The sequence below is a fragment of the Pleurodeles waltl genome, chromosome 1_1 (assembly GCF_031143425.1).
Source record: "Pleurodeles waltl isolate 20211129_DDA chromosome 1_1, aPleWal1.hap1.20221129, whole genome shotgun sequence".
NCBI lineage: Eukaryota > Metazoa > Chordata > Amphibia > Caudata > Salamandridae > Pleurodeles > Pleurodeles waltl.
The window spans coordinates 446,100,746-446,124,401 of NC_090436.1; the positions used below are offsets into that span (position 1 = coordinate 446,100,746).

The 23,656-nt window shown below is 47.3% G+C and overlaps 1 protein-coding gene across 1 annotated transcript in view; it reads left to right on the forward strand.

The window, feature by feature from the left end:
* Positions 1-23,656, forward strand: part of RASGRF2 (Ras protein specific guanine nucleotide releasing factor 2) — a 1,901,930-nt gene that overhangs the window by 1,840,088 nt on the left and 38,186 nt on the right. The window contains exon 26 of the mRNA XM_069224559.1: positions 6,239-6,307. Coding sequence (XP_069080660.1) covers positions 6,239-6,307 — 69 coding nt within the window. The remainder of the gene's footprint in view (positions 1-6,238; positions 6,308-23,656) is intronic.

Genomic DNA, 23,656 nt, shown 5'->3' on the forward strand with positions numbered 1-23,656 from the left:
TCCACGCCAGCGATCTGCCCACCAAGGCAGGACGCAACCATCTCAGATGCATCCTACTCAACACCTGCTCCATCCATAAACACACCATCAAACTGTGAAACCTACTCGACTCAGCCTCCCCGGATGTCGCCTTCCTGACCGAGACCTGAATGAACCCCTCCTCAGCTCCGGACATCGCCATAGCCATCCCGGATGGCTACAAGATCACCCGTAGGGACCGCACCAACAGGCCAGGAGGAGACAACGCCATCGTCCACAGGAATACCCTCAGAATCACGACCAGCACCGAAGACACCCTCAGTGCCGCCAAACAACTACACTTCCAGATCCACACCGATCCAAACACCACCCTCAGAGGGACCCTCGTTTGCAGACCCCCAGACCCCGACAGCAGTTCAGTGACTCCATTGTCATCACCACACACGCACGCCCTCGCATCCACAGACTACATACTCCTCAGGGACCTGAACTTCCACCTCGAGAACACCAACGACAACAACTCTACCACCCTGATTACAACCTCGCCAACCTCGGCCTCAAGCAGCTTGTCTCGACACCCACTCCGCAGGGTACACGCTCTACCCCATTTTCTCCTCCAGCAAACACGTCTCCTTCAGCCACACTGCTGAATGCCACTGGACTGACCACCATTGCATCCACTTCTCCTTGGAGAAACACACAACACACCATCACCCGCAGCGGATTCCCCACCGCAGATGGGTCAAGGTCACTGAAAATCAGCTGATCACCACCCTCTCCCGGTACCCACCTATCGATATCACTGGCACCAACACAGCAGCCTGCAACCTCAGGCAATGGATCGACGACTGTGCCAACACTCTTGCCCCGATCAAGAAACCTTCTAACAGATGCACCGACAGAAAAGCCTTCTGGTTCACCACTGACCTCCAAGAACCCAAGCAAACATGCCGAAGACTCGAGAAAAAGTGGCACCAAGAACAGGCACCGGACAACCACACAGCCTTCAAGAACACCATCCGCAGACACCACCAAGCCATCCGTACCGCCAAAAGAACCACCTTCAAAGAACACATCGACAGCAACGCACAAGGCTACAAGGAGCTCTTCAACATTGTGAAGGAACTGTCCATCCCCAGGTCCATCAACGACATCCTGCCATCACAAGATCTCTGCGACTCCTTAGCCACCTTCTTCCACCGCAAGATTGAAAACATCCATGACAGCTTCAATACCCAGACCCTCCCGTCAACCACCAACACCACAGACTCACTGCCCCACAGCCACACCAGCCTCCTGCTCTCCTGGACCCAAGTCAACGATGACAACACCATCAAAGTCATAAATACCATTCACTCTGGCTCATCATCCGACCCCTGCCCTCAACACATCTTCAACAAAGCAAGCTCCGTCATTGCACCCCAACTCCGGAAGATCATCAACAGTTCCTTTGAGACTGCCACCGTCCCGGAGAGCTGGAAACTGGCTGAGATCAACACCCTCCTCAAGAAACCCAAGGCGGACCCTAGGGACCTCAAGAACATCTGGCCCATCTCCCTGCTCCCCTTCCTGGCAAAAGTCATTGAGAAAATTGTCAACTGACCCGCTTCCTTGAGGAGAACAACACTCTGGACCTGTCACAGTCGGGATTCCGCAGCAACCACAGCACCGAAACCGCCCTCATCGCCGCCACCGATGATATCAGGACCATAAGTGACAGCGGCGAAACCGTGGCACTCATCCTCCTGGACCTCTCAGCCTCTTTCGACACTGTCTGCCACCACACCCTACACACACGCCTCAACGACGCAGGGATCCGCAACATGACGCTGAACTGGATCACCTCCTTTCTCACCGGCAGAACCCAGAGAGTCTGCCTCCCTCCATTTGGCTCTGAAGCCACCAAAAAAATCTCCGCCGTGCCCCAGGAATCGTCCCTCAGCCCGACCCTCTTTAACGTCTACATGGCTCCGCTCGCAAACATCGTCCAGTCTCACAACCTCAATATCGTCTCATACGCCAATGACACCCAACTATCCTCTCCTTCAACAAGGACCCTGCCATCGCCAAAACCAGCCTCCACGAACGAAGGAAGGCAATCGCCAAATGGATGAAGAATAGCTGCCTGAAACTGAATTCGGACAAAACTGAGGTCCTCATCCTCAGCTCCACCCCCTCCGTCTGGGACGACTCCTGGTGGATTGCCACACTGGGAACTGCACCGACATCCACCGACCACACACGCAACCTGGGATTCATCCAGAACTCATCGTTATCAATGGCCCAGTAAGTCAAATCCATCTCTTCCTCCTGCTTCAACACCCTCTGCATGCTTCGGAAGATCTACAAATGGATCCCCACTGGAAGCAGAAGGACAGCCACCCAAGCCCTCGTAAGCAGCATACTGGACTACGGCAATGCCCTCTTCGCAGGAACCGTGGCCAAGCTCCAGAAAAGACTGCAACGCATATAGAACGCCTCTGCACACCTCATCCTGGTCATTCCACATCACAGCGCACCCAAGAGACCTGCACTTGCTCCCCGTCAGCAAGAGAATCACGTTCTAACTCCTCACCCATGCTCACAAGGCACTGCACAACAGCAGACCAGAATACCTCAACAGACGGCTCTCCTTCTATACCCCGACCCGACAGCTTCACTCCGCTGACCTTGCCCTAACCACCATTCCACCCATCCACAGAACGTCTGCCGGTGGCAGATCGTTCTCCCACCTCATCGCCAAGATGTGGAACACTCTTCCCATCCACCTGCAACAGACACAGGACCTACTTACCTTCAGTAGACACCTTAAGACTTGGCTGTTTGAGCAGTAGCAGCCCCCCCCACCCTCAGTGCCTTGAGACCCTCACAGGTGAGTAGTGCGCCTTACCACTGCCTTGATTGATTGATTGACTGAATACAAAGACTAAATTATATTTCATGAGCACCAGATTGAGTTCATCACCAAGTGGGCTGTGGGCAAAATGGTAATGAAAGCTCCAGCATCATCCACCATATCACAAGATTTAGATGAAGATAGTAGGCAGTGCTTCAAATTGAAATCCTCAAGAAATGCAATTACATAGCTGACCTTTATATTGCTTAGACAGTAATCAATGTCCTCGTACAGTGACTTTGCCATTTCAACATTACTTGGAGCAAAACATTGTTATAGATGTTTATCGATAGCAACTGCTTAGTTACACACTGTAGCAAAATGAGTTGGTAGTGGGCAGAACACAGGCTTGTCCAAATAACTTGAGCCGGTAGTGCATGGGAAATAAAAGTGATAAGGTCACGCTTTGCTCTGCCCCTTGAGCCAGAGATCTCTATAGTTAAATAGGTAGCAAAACCATCAATAAGTACCGTGTCAGTTAGCCAGGTCTCCTGTATGCAAAGAACTGGTTATCGCTCAATAAAGTTTCGACAGACTAAATTATCTCGCTTATTTACTAAGCCAGTCACATTTCAGGAGGCTATCCATATCCTATTGTGTGGATCATTGCTAAAACCATTGCCCAAAGTATTGCAATCGCTTGTGGAGGGAAGATTTGCTAAAGCTGCACCGGACCCTTTTGCCCCCTGGCCATCATTAGGGCAGGTTTCACTGGGGATGATGGCATTGGTGGAAAGTCAGTCAAGATGGTCCATCTGAGAAATGGGCAAACACCTGTTAGACACAGTGGTATGATAAAGGGAGGTCATGGGAACTGATGGTATTCTACCTGTTGACCTGTAGAAGAAGACTAGCGGACGTGCTTCATCTGACGAACAGGTGGAATCGGAGAAACTGAGCCTGGACAATATATTTGTGATTTCCATTTTGTCATTTAAGTTAATGACAACACAGTTGTCATTAACAGGTTTCCTAACGTTTCCTATGCATGAAACACTCGGGACCAGGTTGATCTGGAAGTGAAATAACACTGGACCCCCCAACCTTTCTTCGACCCAATGCACCACCTTATTCACCAGTTGATTATGACTCTCCCGTGTATCATGCTTCAGGGGGAGGGAGGTGCCATTCACAATGAGGACAAAGGGGTTGGGTTTAGTTGAAGTGTGGGGGGCTGTTGGTTGTTTAACCACGAGAGTCATTAGTTTGTTCCAATGCCCCCACCTTTCGCTGACCTTTTGACCTGAGCCATTTCGCCAAGAATTCATGCCTGGACCTTCTAGTCTAGTCGATCTGCCCTATGTTAGTTTTAGCTGGTTCTGATGGAGTATATGACATGGTCTGTGTTTCCGAGGTCAGGGGAGCGCCCAAAACCAGCAGGAGGCAGCCCTGCAGAGCAAAGTTCCTTAAAAGTGAGGTTCAGATTTGTCAGTGCTTTGTTAATTCGGTCAAGACGAGCCAGAATCGGCCTTAGCACACCCGTAATAGATGTTAGCACATATTTACTAGTCTCCTCTACTAGATCAGGAGGTTTCTCCCCTGCTTTACTTGTGCTGGTGCTATTGCCCCCAATCTTGGGTCTAATGATGATGTCACTGGCCCAGGACATTATCTCTTGGCTTTGTCCCACCCTGCACTCTCTTCCTCCTTTCCATCTTCACTTTATCCCGCTAGCAAATGTTAAAACTTGTGGTTGTGTCCCCTCATTGTGACCAGGATGCTCAATAGCTACTGAAGGCATCAGAACTGTAAAGGCCTCTTGAGATGTCCAAAGCACCAGTAGCCTCATCTAGTGTAATTGAGTCAGAGCCCTCATAAGCCGTGATTACATCAAATGATGACCGCAACTTGTGTGGAACAGGTGGGGAAGACAGGGACAGGCACCGCTCCCCCAGAGCAATCTCCTAACTGATCACCCCCTACTGCCCATTGCAGAAAATCATCCAAGGTAGTGCTAGCTACTGGTAGTAACTGAGGGAATGCTTTTCCTTTTCCCCATGGCAAAGAGCTTGGAATGCCATAATAATAATAATAGTAATAAGCCCCCAACTACAAAAGGTCAAAACAACAGTATCGTTTATATGAAGACAAAAGAGGGGGGCACAGCCCAGCCTCTTTCGGGCGATGACGGGCAAAGACGAGCCCACCTTGGGCCAGTCTTTGCTTGCGTGTGTCCCGCATTGCAGGATGCGGCCTGCACTGTGATTGCGCTGAGGGTCCAGAACGCCCCACCTCTGGCCTCAGTGCAGGCTGAGGGAGCTAGTCTATCCCAGTGTCAGGATGAAGGTATGTGTGGGAGAATACAGGCAGTGAAGCTCTGACACCAGTACTGTGGGGTGCGGCCTGTACTGAAGAGTACATTTGAAGGTCCATACGCCTAGCCTCTGGCCTTGGTGCAGGCTGGGGGATGGAATCCTACCCCAGTGTCAGGATGAAGATAAATGCGGGTGAATGGGGGCAAGGAACCGCTGACACCAGTAAAACCTGCGCTGCGAGATGCAGCCTGCACTGAAGAGCTTGCTGAAGATCCCATTGCCCCCACCTCAGTGCAGGCAGGGACTCCCACCCCAGCATCAGGGTGAAGGTAAGTGCGGGTGAATGGGGATAGGGAACCAGTGACACCAGTGAAAGTGCACAGCTTGATTTTTACATCCCAGGTTAGGCTGCTTGTGGTTCGACTATGAAAACTTGCAGAGATGTGATTTCCAGCAGTGCCCTCTGTCTTCTTAGGATTATGTTTCATACCATTTGTGATTGGGGTGAGTTGTAAATCCATTGTGCTATGGTGGACTTTTGATGGTTTTGGGGTTTACTGCGCAGCCAGAGGCCCCATATTTGAAGGATGAATCCGAATATCAAACATATTAGATCCACTATATATACCAATGCTGTGCGCTCCACTCTGACCTTTTACTATCACCATTTGGAAATTGATCTTTCAAAAGGAAAGCAATTTCTGACCAGAGCTCCACAATGGCAGGTGGCAAGTTGTGGTGCATTTCTTTTTAAATAACAATCTGTTGATATCATCAAGAAATGGATAAAGGGTAGCAGAAAGCACTTTCATTAGTTGATGCTCTTCGTCTTGTGGTTTAATGACTCAGTAAAACAGCGTGGAGAATTCCATAGCAAATTGCAGATTTAACAGAAAATAAGTAATTTATATTGACATTCGATACACAAAATCATACACACGTTTTATTTTATTGTACAATACTTTTTCATATATTTTGTCAGATTTTCCATTGGCATTCATCTGGGACAAAATAATTGAAAATAAATTGCATGCCTATGTGTTTAAGTTACTCCCCAAAGTATGAGAAAACCTTAGTCGATAATATGCTTTCTCTCTTTGTTCTGCAGATATCACATATTATCCGCGAGATACGCCAGTTCCAACAGACGCCATACCGCATAGAACACCAGCCAAAGGTAACTACGCAGGGATGTGTTTGGATGGCTTGAACTTGTGTGTGTGTGCATGAGCGTGTGTTGGTTTAAGCATACTAGTCTAACATTTTAAATGTTACACAAAATCTTACGTTGGTGGTGGCAATATCAAGCAGTTTGACGAAGTGTGCAAATGGGACCAGTGCAGGGTGGTAGAGGGTGGACTGTCCAGAGTCCATGGAATGGGAGCAACACAGTGTTCAATAAAGGTGAGGAGCACAGAGCACAAGGGATGCGACAAACTATTCAAAGGAGGCCACTGCAAAGTCCAAAGCAGTGAGCAGCACAGGGTCCAAAGTGGGGAATGCAAGGAGCATAGGGCCCAAAGGAGAGAAGCAAGCAGTGCAGTGTTAAAGTAGGGAAGCGAGCATTGCACTGTCAAGTGGGGAAGCAAGCAGTGGAGTGTTAAAGTAGGGAAGCAAGCATTGCAATGTCAAGTGGGGAAGCGAGCAGTACAGTGTTAAAGTAGGGAAGCAAGCATTGCAATGTCAAGTGGGGAAGCGAGCAGTACAGTGTTAAAGTAGGGAAGCGAGCATTGCAATGTCAAGTGGGGAAGCGAGCAGTGCAGTGTTAAAGTAGGGAAGCGAGCATTGCAGTGTCAAGTGGGGAAGCGAGCAGTGCAGTGTTAAAGTAGGGAAGCGAGCATTGCAATGTCAAGTGGGGAAGCGAGCAGTGCAGTGTTAAAGTAGGGAAGCGAGCATTGCAATGTCAAGTGGGGAAGCGAGCAGTGCAGTGTTCCAAACCAGAGGCATTGCAGGGTCGGGGAAGGGGCCAGCACAATGTCCAAGCAGAGGTGAGCAGCACAGAAGCCAAGCAGGGAGGCAGCAGATCAGGATCCTATGGGTTGATGAGCAATGGGGCCAATAATGTGATCAGAAACAATTGTTTCCAGAGGCACTTTTCCAGTGGCACTGAGTATCCCTGGCTCCCCATGGGCTACGTAGCACATGGCCTCAGTTCCACGGCCGAAGGAGGGAAGTTTGATAGGAGGAGCAATGCAGGCTTCTGGGGCATGGGCATGGGCACAGGTCCCTGGAATGGGGTAGTGGTACAGGGTTTGAGAGGAAAGAGCGCAGAGCACCCATTGCATACACTCCAGAAGTGCATACGTTTCTCACATCAGTGGGTCAAGCTTACATCACACACATAGAGAACAGGTACCTCATGGCCATCAGCAGTGCAGGCTTATCTTATTCACATAAAGAACAGGTACCTCTTCCAAATTCCTTTTTATTAACGTACATTTGCTGATTTAGGTTCAGTCCACGTCTTCACCTTCTAGTTTTGTGTGAGTTGTCTCCTTTTAGTCAGTCATGGTTCAAAGTATCCTTTCTCACAAAGCAAGTACAGTTCATCTCAGACACAGACAGACTGAATGGATTCATAGAGGCTTTGGTGATAATAGGGTCAGCCAGGTGGAAGCCCTGGAGGTCGGCCTAGGCCCAGCCCAAATCATGCACTTGAGGGGGGCTCAGGTAGGAGGCAAGGCAGGAAACGTTCAAGATCAGCCAAAGAGATCATGTGCCCTTGAGGCAGGCTATTTGCATGATGCAATTACGCCAGAGTTGGTGCTGTGGGGCAGGGTGCTGCCAGACAGGGCACACTCAGTCCTTTTTTACATTGGACTACAAGTAGGGCTGGACTCCCAAAGCAGTATTGTAAAAAATGTTTAATATTGTCTCCGAATTTCACCAAGCGAGTCCAACCCTCTCCAGGAGGCTTTAGAGGTATGGCAAACAAGCATTGGCATAGCCAGTAGGTCTTGCCTTTGGGACTTTATACGTTTTTAACCATGCAGCTCATTCTCCTGACATCAACGTTTGTGTAAATCATCTATGATATGCTGGCCCTATTACTACCAGGCATTAATGAAAGTCCTCTGACAGTGTGGGCATGTGTACTAATTCGAGAGGAAAGACAAGAACTAACTTGAAGAACAAGCTGATGCCCTGGTTAAAATATTTGAGCCTTTAGAGAAAAAGGTTCCAAGAACAGAAAGGACATCCTTTTGTGCAGCTTCACGCCATTACTATGCACATTGTGACTTGTATTTCACCAGCACTCCTGCACTTGCGCCATGTTAGAGCCAAAAAGGCTCCTACAGTGGCACCAGTAGTTGGATGGCTGTTTATTGCTTATAAGTAATAACCAGATAACCTTGATAACCACAGGCTGTGTGAATATTTAGGAACCGTTTGTCACATACCTCGGTTGGAAGTATGAATTCCACACATATTTTTATAATTTTAAACTGGACTGAAAGACCTTGTCTAACTAGAGGAACATAGAGGTGAAATAATTAAAACCACCCCAACTAACACCTTTGATAAGGATGAATGTATTCACCACTCAGCCTAGGAGTGAAACAAGCCCCCTCCTTACATTCATTCACACGGAGGGGGCAGAGAAATGCTGGAGAGCACCATGTTAGGTGATGAAAGAACCTGGCTGCCCTTTGGGAGCTTTAGAATTTATTAACTAATCAACTGAGATAAAATTAGGGGTAGGTTGCTATCTCCCCCAGCAGCCTCAGGCCCCCCCGGTGAGGACCTAGAACTGGAGGCATGTGAGGGGATGCAGCCTAGAGGTAAGATGCTGCACTGGACGTATTGTGCAGTTACGAGAAGAGAGCAAGCGTTTGCAGCTGCTCAGAACAAGTTCTAAACAAGCCCGGTTGGGGCGCTGCAAATAAAGTGACAATGTGCCTTTCTTTTCTAAACATGGTGCTCAAAGTAACCAAAACACAAACATGGCTCCAAAAGTAAATAAAAAGTAAGAGAACCTGACGGTCATGAACAAAGATCAAGCACAACAAATGAAGCGGCCACAAACCTTTCATCAAGCTGGCACACGAAGTAAACAAAACGCGAACACTTAACATGAGCAGAGGCAGCAGCTAACGTAAAAAAGCAGGAGGGGGGGGAGGCAGCTGCAGCCCTAGGAGAGGAAGTGAGGGTTCACAGCTATTCAAAACAAGTCTTAAACAAGACTGGTGGGGGCACGACAAATAAAGGGACCGAGCGCCTTTCTTTTCTGAACATGGTGCCCAAAGTTAATAAAACACAAACACGGCTCCCAAAGTAAATAAAAAACAAGAGAGCGTGCGGCCGAGAAGAAAGATCAAGCACTGCAAAAGAAGCTGCTGTGAACCTTTCATCAAGCCAGCGCACAAGGTAAACAAAACACCAACACTTAACACAAACAGAGGCAGACCAACAGAAAAAGAGTGCTCTCAAAGTATCGTTATTAACCTGAAGAGTGAGAGCACATGTAACAGGGGCAGTCCTGATGGGAGGATACAAAAGTTCAAAAGGAGGGACTAATAAGCGTATTCATCAAACAAAAGCCAGCATTTACAAAGGACAGTAAGAGTAACTGTAGGAGGCTGGACTGGCTTGTAGTGAGTACCAAGGGGTACTTACACCTTGCACCAGGCCCAGTTATCCCTTATTAGTGTATAGGGTGTCTAGCAGCATAGGCTGATAGATAATGGTAGCTTAGCAGAGCAGCTTAGGGTGAACTAGGAGACGAGTGAAGCTCCTACAGTACCACTAGTGTCATATGCTCAATATCATAAGAAAACACAATACACAGATATACTAAAAATAAAGGTACTTTATTTTTATGACAATATGCCAAAAGTATCTCAGTGAGTACCCTCAGTATGAGGATAGCAAATATACACAAGATATATGTACACAATACCAAAATATGCAGTAATAGTATTAGAAAACAGTGCAAACAATGTATAGTTACAATAGGATGAAATGGGGACACATAGGGATAGAGGCAACACAAACCATATACTCCAAAAGTGGAATGCGAACCACGAATGGACCCCAAACCTATGTGACCTTGTAGAGGGTCGCTGGGACTGTAAGAAAACAGTTAGGGTTAGAAAAATAGCCCACCCCAAGACCCTGAAAAGTGAGTGCAAAGTGCACTAAAGTTCCCCAAAGGACATAGAAGTCGTGATAGGGGAATTCTGCAGGAAAGACACAAATCAGCAATGCAACAACGATGGATTTCCAAACGAGGGTACCTGTGGAACAAGGGGACCAAGTCCAAAAGTCACAAGCAAGTCGGAGATGGGCAGATGCCCAGGAAATGCCAGCTGTGGGTGCAAAGAAGCTGCTACTGGACAGTAGAAGCTGAAGATTCTGCAGGAACGACAAGGGCTAGGAACTTCCCCTTTGGAGGACGGATCCCTCACGCCGTGGAGAGTCGTGCAGAAGTGTTTTCCTGAAGAAAGACCACCAACAAGCCTTGCTAGCTGCAAATCGTGCGGTTAGGGTTTTTGGATGCTGCTGTGGCCCAGGAGGGACCAGGATGTCACCAATTGCGTCTGGGGACAGAGGGGGCGTCGAGCAAGACAAGGAGCCCTCTCAGAAGCAGGCAGCACCCGCAGAAGTGCCGGAACAGGCACTACGAAGTGGAGTGAAACGGTGCTCACCCAAAGTTGCACAAAGGAGTCCCACGCCGCCGGAGGACAACTTAGGAGGTCGTGCAGTGCAGGTTAGAGTGCCGTGGACCCAGGCTGGACTGTGCACAAAGGATTTCCGCCGGAAGTGCACGGAGGCCGGAGTAGCTGCAAAAGTTGCGGTTCCCAGCAATGCAGTCTGCCGTGGGGAGGCAAGGACTTACCTCCACCAAACTTGGACTGAAGAGTCACTGGACTGTGGGGGTCACTTGGACAGAGTTGCTGGATTCAAGGGACCTCGCTCGTCGTGCTGAGAGGAGACCCAGGGTACCGGTGATGCAGTTCTTTGGTGCCTGCGGTTGCAGGGGGACGATTCCGTCGACCCACGGGAGATTTCTTCGGAGCTTCTAGTGCAGAGAGGAGGCAGACTACCCCCACAGCATGCACCACCAGGAAAGCAGTCGAGAAGGCGGCAGGATCAGCGTTACAGAGTTGCAGTAGTCGTCTTTGCTACTTTGTTGCAGTTTTGCAGGCTTCCAGCGCGGTCAGCAGTCGATTCCTTGGCAGAAGGTGAAGAGAGAGATGCAGAGGAACTCGGATGAGCTCTTGCATTCGTTATCTAAGGAATCCCCAAAGACAGAGACCCTAAATAGCCAGAAAAGAGGGTTTGGCTACTTAGGAGAGAGGATAGGCTAGCAACACCTGAAGGAGCCTATCAAAAGGAGTCTCTGACGTCACCTGCTGGCACTGGCCACTCAGAGCAGTCCAGTGTGCCAGCAGCACCTCTGTTTCCAAGATGGCAGAGGTCTGGAGCACACTGGAGGAGCTCTGGGCACCTCCCAGGGGAGGTGCAGGTCAGGGGAGTGGTCAATCCCCTTTCCTTTGTCCAGTTTCTCGCCAGAGCAGGGCTGAGGGGTCCCTGAACCGGTGTAGACTGGCTTATGCAGAAATGGGCACCATCTGTGCCCATGAAAGCATTTCCAGAGGCTGGGGGAGGCTACTCCTCCCCAGCCCTAACACCATTTTCCAAAGGGAGAGGGTGTAACACCCTCTCTCTGAGGAAGTCCTTTGTTCTGCCTTCCTGGGCCAGGCCTGGCTGGACCCCAGGAGGGCAGAAACCTGTCTGAGGGATTGGCAGCAGCAGCAGCTGCAGTGAAACCCCGGGAAAGGCAGTTTGGCAGTGCCAGGGTCTGTGCTAGAGACCCATGGGATCATGGGATTGTGCCAACTATGCCAGGATGGTATAGAGGGGGCAATTCCATGATCATAGACATGTTACATGGCCATATTCGGAGTTACCATTGTGAAGCTACATATAGGTAGTGACCTATATGTAGGGCACGCGTGTAATGGTGTCCCCGCACTCACAAAGTCCGGGGAATTGGCCCTGAACAATGTGGGGGCACCTTGGCTAGTGCCAGGGTGCCCACACACTAAGTAACTTAGCACCCAACCTTTACCAGGTAAAGGTTAGACATATAGGTGACTTATAAGTTACTTAAGTGCAGTGTAAAATGGCTGTGAAATAACGTGGACGTTATTTCACTCAGGCTGCAGTGGCAGGCCTGTGTAAGAATTGTCAGAGCTCCCTATAGGTGGCAAAAGAAATGCTGCAGCCCATAGGGATCTCCTGGAACCCCAATTCCCTGGGTACCTCAGTACCATATACTAGGGAATTATAAGGGTGTTCCAGTATGCCAATGTAAATTGGTAAAATTGGTCACTAGCCTGTTAGTGACAATTTGAAAGAAATGAGAGAGCATAACCACTGAGGTTCTGATTAGCAGAGCCTCAGTGAGACAGTTAGTCATAACACAGGTAACACATTCAGGCACACTTATGAGCACTGGGGCCCTGGCTGGCAGGGTCCCAGTGACACATACAACTAAAACAACATATATACAGTGAAAAATGGGGGTAACATGCTAGGCAAGATGGTACTTTCCTACACAACCCCCCCCCCCCCAAACGAAGGACAATAAGACTAGCCATGACCTGATGAGTCTTCATTGTCTAAGTGGAAATATCTGGAGAGTCCATCTGCATTGGAGTGGCTACTCCCAGGTCTATGTTCCACTGTATAGTCCATTCCCTGTAGGGATATGGACCACCTCAACAATTTAGGATTTTCACCTTTCATTTGTTTTAGCCAAAGTAGAGGTTTGTGGTCTGTCTGAACAATGAAGTGAGTGCCAAACAGGTATGGCCTCAACTTCTTCAGTGCCCAGACCACAGCAAAGGCCTCCCTCTCTATGGCAGACCAACGCTTTTCTCTAGGGGTCAACCTCCTACTAATAAAAGCAACAGGTTGATCCTGGCCCTCAGAATTAAGTTGTGATAGGACTGCCCCTACTCCTAATTCAGATGCATCAGTTTGGACATAGAATTTTTTAGAGTAACAAGGGCTTTTCAGGACAGGTGCAGAGCACATGGCCTGCTTCAGCTCCTCAAAAGCTTTCTGACAGTTTGCTGTCCATAATACCTTTTTAGGCATTTTCTTGGATGTGAGGTCATTAAGAGGGGCTGCAATGGAGCCATAGTTCTTAATGAACCTCCTGTAATACCCAGTGAGGCATAGGAAGGCTCTCACCTGAGTCTGAGTAGTAGGGGGAACCCAATCTATAATAGTTTGGATTTTCCCCTGAAGTGGTGCAATCTGTTCCCCACCAACAAGGTGTCCCAGATAAACCACCTTCCCCTGCCCTGTCTGGCACTTTGAAGCCTTGATAGTGAGGCCTGCCTTTTGCAGGGCCTCCAAAACTTTCTATAGGTGGACCAGGTGATCATCCCAGCTGGAGCTAAAGACAGCTATATCGTCCAGATATGCTGCACTAAAAGCTTCCAGCCCTTGCAGGACTGTGTTCACCAACCTCTGAAAAGTGGCAGGTGCATTTTGCAACCCAAAAGGCATTACTGTGAATTGGTAATGGCCTCCAATGGTTGAAAATGCAGTTTTTGCTTTTGCATCTTCTGATAATTTGATCTGCCAATACCCTGCAGTCAAGTCAAAAGTGCTTAGATACTTGGCAGATGCCAGTGTATCTATGAGCTCATCTGCCCTGGGTATAGGGTGAGCATCAGTTTTGGTTACCTGGTTGAGACCTCTGTAGTCAACACAAAACCGCATTTCCTTCTTTCCATCTTTGGAATGAGGTTTTGGTACAAGTACCACAGGAGAAGCCCATGGACTTTCAGAGTGCTCAACCACTCCCAGTTCTAACATTTTCTGCACCGCTTACCTTATGCAGTCTCTCACATGGTCAGGCTGCCTATAGATTTTACTTTTGACAGGCAAGCTGTCTCCAGTATCTATAGTGTGCTCACACCAAGAAGTGGTACCTGGCACAGTAGAGAAGAGTTCAGAAAACTGACCCAGGAGATTTATGCAATGGTCTTTCTGCTCAGCAGTAAGACAATCAGCCAAAACTACACCTTCCACTAGAGCATCTTGTTCTGTGGAAGAGAAGAGATCAGGGAGAGGTTCGCTCTCTTCTTCCTGTCCCTCATCAGTTGCCATGAGCAGGGTGAGATCAGCACTGTCATAGTAGGGTTTCAGGCGATTGACATGGAGCACCCTAAGGGGACTCCTGGCAGTGCCTAAGTCAACTAAGTAGGTGACTTCACCCTTTTTTTCAACAATTGTGTGGGGTCCACTCCATTTATCTTGGAGTGCTCTTGGGGCCACAGGCTCCAAGACCCACACTTTCTGCCCTGGTTGGTACCTAACCAAAACAGCCTTCTGGTCATGCCATTGCTTTTGGAGCTCTTGGCTGGCCTGAAGGTTTTTACTGGCCTTTTTCATGTACTCAGCCATCCTTGATCTGAGGCCAAGTACATAGTCCACTATGTCTTGCTTTGGAGCTTTTAAAGGCTGTTCCCAACCCTCCTTAACAAGTGTTAGAGGACCTCTCACAGGGTGTCCAAAGAGGAGTTCAAAGGGGCTGAAGCCCACTCCTTTCTGGGGTACCTCCCTGTAAGCAAAAAGGAGGCATGGTAAAAGGATATCCCATCTCCTGCGGAGTTTTTCAGGGAGTCCCATAATCATGCCTTTGAGAGTTTTATTAAATCTCTCCACCAGTCCATTTGTTTGTGGATGATAGGGTGTAGTGAACTTGTATGTCACACCACACTCCTCCCACATGGCCTTTAAGTAAGCAGACATGAAATTGCTTCCCCTGTCTGATACCACCTCTTTTGGGAAGCCCACCCTGGAAAATATTCGCAGGAGGGCCTTTGCCACTGCAGGTGCTGTAGTGTTCCTTAGAGGAATTGCTTCAGGATATCTGGTGGCATGGTCCACTACCACCAAGATAAACCTATTGCCTGAAGCAGTAGGAGGGTCAAGGGGGCCAACTATGTCAACCCCTACCCTTTCAAAGGGAACCCCAACCACAGGCAGTGGAATAAGGGGTGCCTTTGGAGTGCCACCTGTCTTGCCACTGGCTTGACAGGTTTCACAGGACTTGCAAAATTCTTTTGTGTCCTCTGACATTCTAGGCCAATGAAACAAGGGAACAAGTCTGTCCCAAGTTTTCATTTGTCCCAAATGTCCAGCTAGGGGAATGTCGTGGGCTAGAGTTAGGAGGAACATTCTGTACTCCTGAGGAATCACTAACCTCCTGGCAGTTCCAGGTTTAGGATCCCTTGCTTCAGTGTACAAGAGGTTGTCCTCCCAGTAAACTCTGTGAGAGTCACTGACATCCCCTTGTTTGACAGCTTGCTGTCTTAGACCCTCTAGTGTGGGACAGGTTTGCTGTGCCACACTCAGCTCCTCCCTGGCAGGCCCCCCTTCACCCAAAAGCTCAGCAGTGTCTGCTTCCAGCTCCTCTGGTGTAGGTTCTGCACAGGGTGGAAATTCTTCTTCCTCAGAAGTAGAATCCACTGTAGAGGGAGGGATAGTAGGTAGTGCTTTACTTCTACTAGCCCTAGCTTTAGGGAGCACTTGATCCATTGTTCCAGGATCCAAGTCACCCTGTCCTTTTTGCTTTTTGGCCTGAGCCCTGGTTAAAGCAAAAATATGCCCTGGGATGCCCAGCATTGCTGCATGGGCCTCCAACTCCACATCTGACCAAGCTGATGTCTCTAAATCATTTCCAAGTAGATAGTCTACAGGTAAATCTGAGGCAACCACAACTTTCTTTGGACCAGTAACCCCCCCCCCCAGTTGAGATTTACAACAGCCATGGGGTGGCTAAGTGTGTTGTTGTGAGCATCGGTTACTTGGTACTGGTGACCAAGTAGGTGTTGTTCAGGGTGGACTAGTTTCTCTATTACCATTGTAACACTGGCACCAGTGTCCCTGTAGGCCTGAACCTCAACACCATTTATTAGGGGTAGTTGCTTGTACTTATCCATGTTAAGGGGACAAGCAACTAAGGTGGCTAAATCAATAGCCCCTTCAGAGACTAACACAGCCTCTGTGGTCTCCCTAACAAGACCAACCCCAACTAAGTTACCAAAAGTGAGCCCAGCTACTCCCTTGGATTGGCTATTAGTAGGTTTGCTCCCACCACCACTGCTATTAGTAGGGACACTAGGTGTAGCAGTAGGGGTTGTAGTGGTAGGAGGCTTGGTGCTTTTCTTTGGACAACTGGGATCTGTTGTCCAATGGCCTTTTATTTTACATAAATAGCACCATGGTTTCTTTTCTTTGTTTTGATTAGAAGAGGATTTGGGCCCACCACCCCCACCAGAGTGTTTTTGTGGGCCTGATGAAGACTCATTTTTAGATTTGTCCCCACCCTTGTCAGAAGACTTACCATCCTTCTTCTTGTTGCCATCGTTGTCACCCCCTGTATGAACTTTTCTGTTCACCCTTGTTCTGACCCATTTGTCTGCCTTCTTTCCCAATTCTTGGGGAGAGGTCAGATCAGAGTCCACCAAGTACTGGTGCAACAAATCAAACACACAATTATTAAGAATATGCTCTCTCAGGATCAAGTTATACAGGCTTTCATAATCAGTAACTTTACTGCCATGTAACCACCCCTCCAAGGCCTTCACTGAATGGTCAACAAAATCAACCCAGTCTTGTGAAGACTCCTTTTTGGTCTCTCTGAACTTCATCCTGTACTGTTCAGTGGTTAAGCCATAACCATCCAGGAGTGCATTCTTAAGAACTTTGAAATCATTGGCTTCACTTTCTTTTACAGTAAGGAGCCTATCCCTACCCTTTCCACTAAATGATAGCCATAGGATAACAGCCCACTGCCTTTGAGGGGCATCCTGTACAACACAGGCCCTCTCAAGTGCAGCAAACCACTTGTTAATGTCATCCCCCTCCTTATAAGGGGGAACTATCTTGTGCAGATTCCTAGAATCATGATCTTTTGCAGGATGACTATTGGGAATACTGCTGCTGCCACCATGGGTTTCTAAACCCAATTTCTGTCTTTCTTTCTCTACTTCTAAGGACTGTCTATCCAAATCCAGCTGTTGCTTCTTGAGCTTCAGTCTGGTTTGTTCCACTCTCAATCTATTGAGCTCCCTTTCTAACAATCTGTCATCAGGGTGGGTGGGAGGGACATGTCTAGAAACAGAAGTATGATGAGAAAGGACAGAAGGAGACCTGTCCCTAACAGAAGGCACCTTAACATCTTGGCTCACAGAAACAGCACTTCTACTATGATGAGAAGTAATACTCTTACTGTGATGTGAGACCACACTATCTGTATGATGTGACTCAACATCAGTTCCAACTATGCTAGGTTGTCTGCTAGGGGGCAGGCTTGGAAGTTTCCCTCCCACTTCTTTAGCTAGGGGTGCCCCAGAGTCAGAGTGGGAACCATCAGCTGACTTTTCAACAGGAGGGCAGGCTGTGGCCTTATCCTGTTCAATAAGCATATTCACTAACAGTTCTCTAGAAGGATTCTTCCTTACACTTAAACCTCTTTCTATGCAGAGACTCCTTGCTTCTTTCCAGCTAAGGTTATCATAAGCAAGTTTGGACAGATCAACAGTTTGGCCTGTGCCAGACATTTTAGACAGTGTTTAAGTGACAGAAAAAGTGAAGAAAAAGTTTTTCAGAACTTTTGGAAAGACAGAAAAAAAAACTTTAAAAACTTTTTAAGAACTTTTTAGAAAGTTAGAGGTACTTTTCAGCACTTTAGAAAAGAAGTGAGAAAAGAAATGCAAAACTTTTTGGTTAGGTGTGCATACACTGAACTTGTTTTGTATATTTTTCTCTTATGAAAAGTACAATGACAAAAGTGGTAAGTAGTTACAGAGCACTTATCCCACCACTGCACAACCAATGTAGGAGGCTGGACTGGTTTGTAGTGAGTACCAAGGGGTACTTACACCTTGCACCAGGCCCAGTTATCCCTTATTAGTGTATAGGGTGTTTAGCAGCATAGGCTGATAGATAATGGTAGCTTAGCAGAGCAGCTTAGGCTGAACTAGGAGACGAGTGAAGCTCCTACAGTACCACTAGTGTCATATGCACAATATCATAAGAAAACACAATACACAGATATACTAAAAATAAAGGTACTTTATTTTTATGACAATATGCCAAAAGTATCTCAGTGAGTACCCTCAGTATGAGGATAGAAAATATACACAAGATATATGTACACAATACCAAAATATGCAGTAATAGTATTAGAAAACAGTGCAAACAATGTATAGTTACAATAGGATGCAATGGGGACACATAGGGATAGGGGCAACATAAACCATATACTCCAAAAGTGGAATGCGAACCACGAATGGACCCCAAACCTATGTGACCTTGTAGAGGGTCGCTGGGACTGTAAGAAAACAGTTAGGGTTAGAAAAATAGCCCACCCCAAGACCCTGAAAAGTGAGTGCAAAGTGCACTAAAGTTCCCCAAAGGACATAGAAGTCGTGATAGGGGAATTCTGCAGGAAAGACACAAATCAGCAATGCAACAACGATGGATTTCCAAACGAGGGTACCTGTGGAACAAGGGGACCAAGTCCAAAAGTCACAAGCAAGTCGGAGATGGGCAGATGCCCAGGAAATGCCAGCTTTGGGTGCAAAGAAGCTGCTACTGGACAGTAGAAGCTGAAGATTCTGCAGGAACGACAAGGGCTAGGAACTTCCCCTTTGGAGGACGGATCCCTCACGCCGTGGAGAGTCGCGCAGAAGTGTTTTCCTGAAGAAAGACCGCCAACAAGCCTTGCTAGCTGCAAATCGTGCGGTTAGGGTTTTTGGATGCTGCTGTGGCCCAGGAGGGACCAGGATGTCGCCAATTGCGTCTGGGGACAGAGGGGGCGTCGAGCAAGACAAGGAGCCCTCTCAGAAGCAGTCATCACCTGCAGAAGTGCCGGAACAGGCACTACGAAGTGGAGTGAAACGGTGCTCACCCGAAATTGCACAAAGGAGTCCCACGCCGCCGGAGGACAACTTAGGAGGTCGTGCAGTGCAGGTTAGAGTGCCGTGGACCCAGGCTGGACTGTGCACAAAGGATTTCCGCCGGAAGTGCACGGAGGCCGGAGTAGCTGCAAAAGTCGCGGTTCCCAGAAATGCAGTCTGGCGTGGGGAGGCAAGGACTTACCTCCATCAAACTTGGACTGAAGAGTCACTGGACTGTGGGGGTCACTTGGACAGAGTTGCTGGATTCAAGGGACCTCGCTCGTCGTGCTGAGAGGAGACCCAGGGTACCGGTGATGCAGTTCTTTGGTGCCTGCGGTTGCTGGGGGACGATTCCGTCGACCCACGGGAGATTTCTTCGGAGCTTCTAGTGCACAGAGGAGGCAGATTACCCCCACAGCATGCACCACCAGGAAAGCAGTCGAGAAGGCGGCAGGATCAGCGTTACAGAGTTGCAGTAGTCGTCTTTGCTACTTTGTTGCAGTTTTGCAGGCTTCCAGCGCGGTCAGCAGTCGATTCCTTGGCAGAAGGTGAAGAGAGAGATGCAGAGGAACTCGGATGAGCTCTTGCATTCGTTATCTAAGGAATCCCCAAAGACAGAGACCCTAAATAGCCAGAAAAGAGGGTTTGGCTACTTAGGAGAGAGGATAGGCTAGCAACACCTGAAGGAGTCTATCAAAAGGAGTCTCTGACGTCACCTGCTGGCACTGGCCACTCAGAGCAGTCCAGTGTGCCAGCAGCACCTCTGTTTCCAAGATGGCAGAGGTCTGGAGCACACTGGAGGAGCTCTGGGCGCCTCCCAGGGGAGGTGCAGGTCAGGGGAGTGGTCACTCCCCTTTCCTTTGTCCAGTTTCGCGCCAGAGCAGGGCTGAGGGGTCCCTGAACCGGTGTAGACTGGCTTATGCAGAAACGGGCACCATCTGTGCCCATGAAAGCATTTCCAGAGGCTGGGGGAGGCTACTCCTCCCCAGCCCTAACACCATTTTCCAAAGGGAGAGGGTGTAACACCCTCTCTCTGAGGAAGTCCTTTGTTCTGCCTTCCTGGGCCAGGCCTTGCTGGACCCCAGGAGGGCAGAAACCTGTCTGAGGGGTTGGCAGCAGCAGCAGCTGCAGTGAAACCCCGGGAAAGGCAGTTTGGCAGTGCCAGAATCTGTGCTAGAGACCCGTGGGATCATGGGATTGTGCCAACTATGCCAGGATGGTATAGAGGGGGCAATTCCATGATCATAGACATGTTACATGGCCATATTCGGAGTTACCATTGTGAAGCTACATATAGGTAGTGACCTATATGTAGTGCATGCGTGTAATGGTGTCCCCGCACTCACAAAGTCCGGGGAATTGGCCCTGAACAATGTGGGGGCACCTTGGCTAGTGCCAGGGTGCCCACACACTAAGTAACTTAGCACCCAACCTTTACCAGGTAAAGGTTAGACATATAGGTGACTTATAAGTTACTTAAGTGCAGTGTAAAATGGCTGTGAAATAACGTGGACGTTATTTCACTCAGGCTGCAGTGGCAGGCCTGTGTAAGAATTGTCAGAGCTCCCTATGGGTGGCAAAAGAAATGCTGCAGCCCATAGGGATCTCCTGGAACCCCAATACCCTGGGTACCTCAGTACCATATACTAGGGAATTATAAGGGTGTTCCAGTATGCCAATGTAAATTGGTAAAATTGGTCACTAGCCTGTTAGTGACAATTTGAAAGAAATGAGAGAGCATAACCACTGAGGTTCTGATTAGCAGAGCCTCAGTGAGACAGTTAGTCATAACACAGGTAACACATTCAGGCACACTTATGAGCACTGGGGCCCTGGCTGGCAGGGTCCCAGTGACACATACAACTAAAACAACATATATACAGTGAAAAATGGGGGTAACATGCTAGGCAAGATGGTACTTTCCTACAGGAACCAATGAAAAAGATAGACGGTGCTTGAAGCCTATATTGTAGATACAGCATGTCTTGAAGAGACAGCACACTTGCTGCCTAGGCGAGACCTAAAAATTAGATCAAATGATGCACTTTTCAAATATATTGGCTTGTTCCCATTTATGTAAAAATTGTGTATGCCGACACTAAACAATTGATGTACACCTGATGTATATCTGTGCCACAAGAAAAGCAGTGCCTTTTGTCTTGAGGTGTCTTGAGGTGTAAACCACTGGAAAAAATGTTCATTGTAATCATAGATCAAGATAACAAGAAAGAAATAACAGCAGTTTTTAATAATGTGGCAAACTCATAATGCCCATCACTTTTCCTGTACTAGTTATAAGCTCATCAAAATGTATATTCCAGCCCATTTCCCATATTGCCCCACTATATAAAGGACCACAACCAGGCTGGTTTTCACAATGTACGTAAATTTCCATAGCCATAGAAGTTTTCTTAATGCCCTAGTATGTAAAACATAATTACCAGTCTAATTTTCACAGTTTGACAGGCTGGTTTCCACAATGTTTCAATATATAAACCACAATATTTAGGTTGCTTCATATAATGCCCTAGTACACATAGCAACACAACCAGGCTGGTATGTACATTATGTACAGCTTATGATCAAGGTAGTTCTCATGATGCTCCAATAGTCTAACAATAATGCAAAGTCATATTTTTTAAGTGTCTAATCTAATGCACTTTATTTGGACAGTTTCCACACTGGCCTAAGGCAAAAAAAACACTGCAAGGTAGAGATGACACACCTAATATCTCACTGACAGCCTCTACTACTGCTACTACTGAGCAGTGACAACATGGACTAGAGAAAATACCAGCTTATTATCTCTGCTTCTATTTGGTGAGTGTGGAAGTGAGTGTCGGTCGGAGGTTTGCAGCCTGAGACTGTGCTCTGTATATGCACTTATGAACTGGCAATCAGCACAGCCAGCTGAAGCAGGTTATGGTTGCGGAGTAGCCTGTTTGACAGGTCCTGAGCATTTCTCAACCTCTGCTTGTCACTATTATCTGCCTCGTACCCATCCTGCTCACTCCAGTATTCCCCAGGTAGTTACAATCTAAAAAGTGTGCATCATTGTTCCCTGTTCAGCGCCCAACAGCCAATGAAGATCTCAGGCATTAAACTTTGCTTTTCAAAATCTTCTAAAAAACATGACGGACCAAATACAAGAATATTGTGCAAGACTATAGGGGGCAAATTAATGTCAGCCCAAGATTCCGAATATGAATTGGCACTTCATAATATGTGTATTGCTTGCTACGCAAAACTAAAAGAAGCAGGCACAGACTCTTTGAAATCTCTTGTGTGGCAGGTAATTAAAAATGAGTCAACCACATGGAACAAAAACCCTCAAGCAGTTTTTCCAAACTCTGACCAAAAACATGGAAAACCAAGCTTCCAAGTAAGTGCCTGGCAAGAGTGCTAGCAAAGCAAGCTACATTTCTATCCATTGAAATGAATAAAGAACTGAGCAAGAAAGTAAATGCAACTGGCCGGCATACTTAAAGTAACCTTTCTCTCTGGAATCAAAACAGCAATTAATCAAGTTACGGCTAGGAGTAGTATCTCTCGGGGGGCATTGGTATTGGAGTTTGACCAGCAATGCCACTCCTGAAACATTACAACATGTCCCACCTCCTACATACAACATTGCATAATGTGGTGGTTGCATACTGTCTCAATGGCTCCTCTTGAAAGTTGACAGGATATTTAAAAAAATCATCAAATAGGCACCAAAGAACTGAGTCAAGAACAAGAGCTCAACCTTGTTCAATCGCAGCCTTGGGATTGAAATTACACAATGGCTATACTCTCTTTAATATTGCTGTTATTTTAGGTGTAATCCGTTGAGGTCTTTTTATCAAAGCCTTAGCACATTTTGCACTGCATATCACTACAATAATGTGTAAATTGCGTGGTTGCCATGTTTAGAAGTTTTTATTCCTCTCTTTTACTAAAGCACATGCCTTTTATTCCTCATTTTTGTATTTCTTTTAACTGACATTCAATAGGCGCTGTTTTATGCGTAAGAAATTGCAATAATTAATCACATAATATCTGTCTGTCTATCTGTCTGTCTATCTATCTATCTGTCTATCTCCTATTTTGAAAGTTTAGTAAACTACGAAAATGTTTAATAACCTTTTATGGCAATTAATATTGATTTAACCTACAAGTCTACTTTCATTGCATGTGAAGTGCTCCTTATGCAGTCTTTAAGGAAGACACCAATTTAAAGATGGCTATTTCATTTAGACATGTATACTAGCCAATCCCAGACAGGCAATACCGACCTGCATAGAGCAGGACCAGGTTACCTTTGTTTGCACCAATCAGCAAAGCGGCAGGATGTGGTGTTTGAGTGTAGTTGCAAAACATGATCTATCTGGTACCTATCTCACCCCATATCACTAGAAAAGCATTTCACCCTATGGCGCCAATGTGCCACGAGCCTAAAAAGTAAAGCTTAATAAATAGAAAACATATATTTCTTTGTAGATATGTCAAGATCTGAACATGATGAAATAGATGTTGCCCATATATATATTTGTATTTGTGTGTGCATATATATACTATAACTACCCAGCTCGGTTGCCTCGGGTTATAGTTAT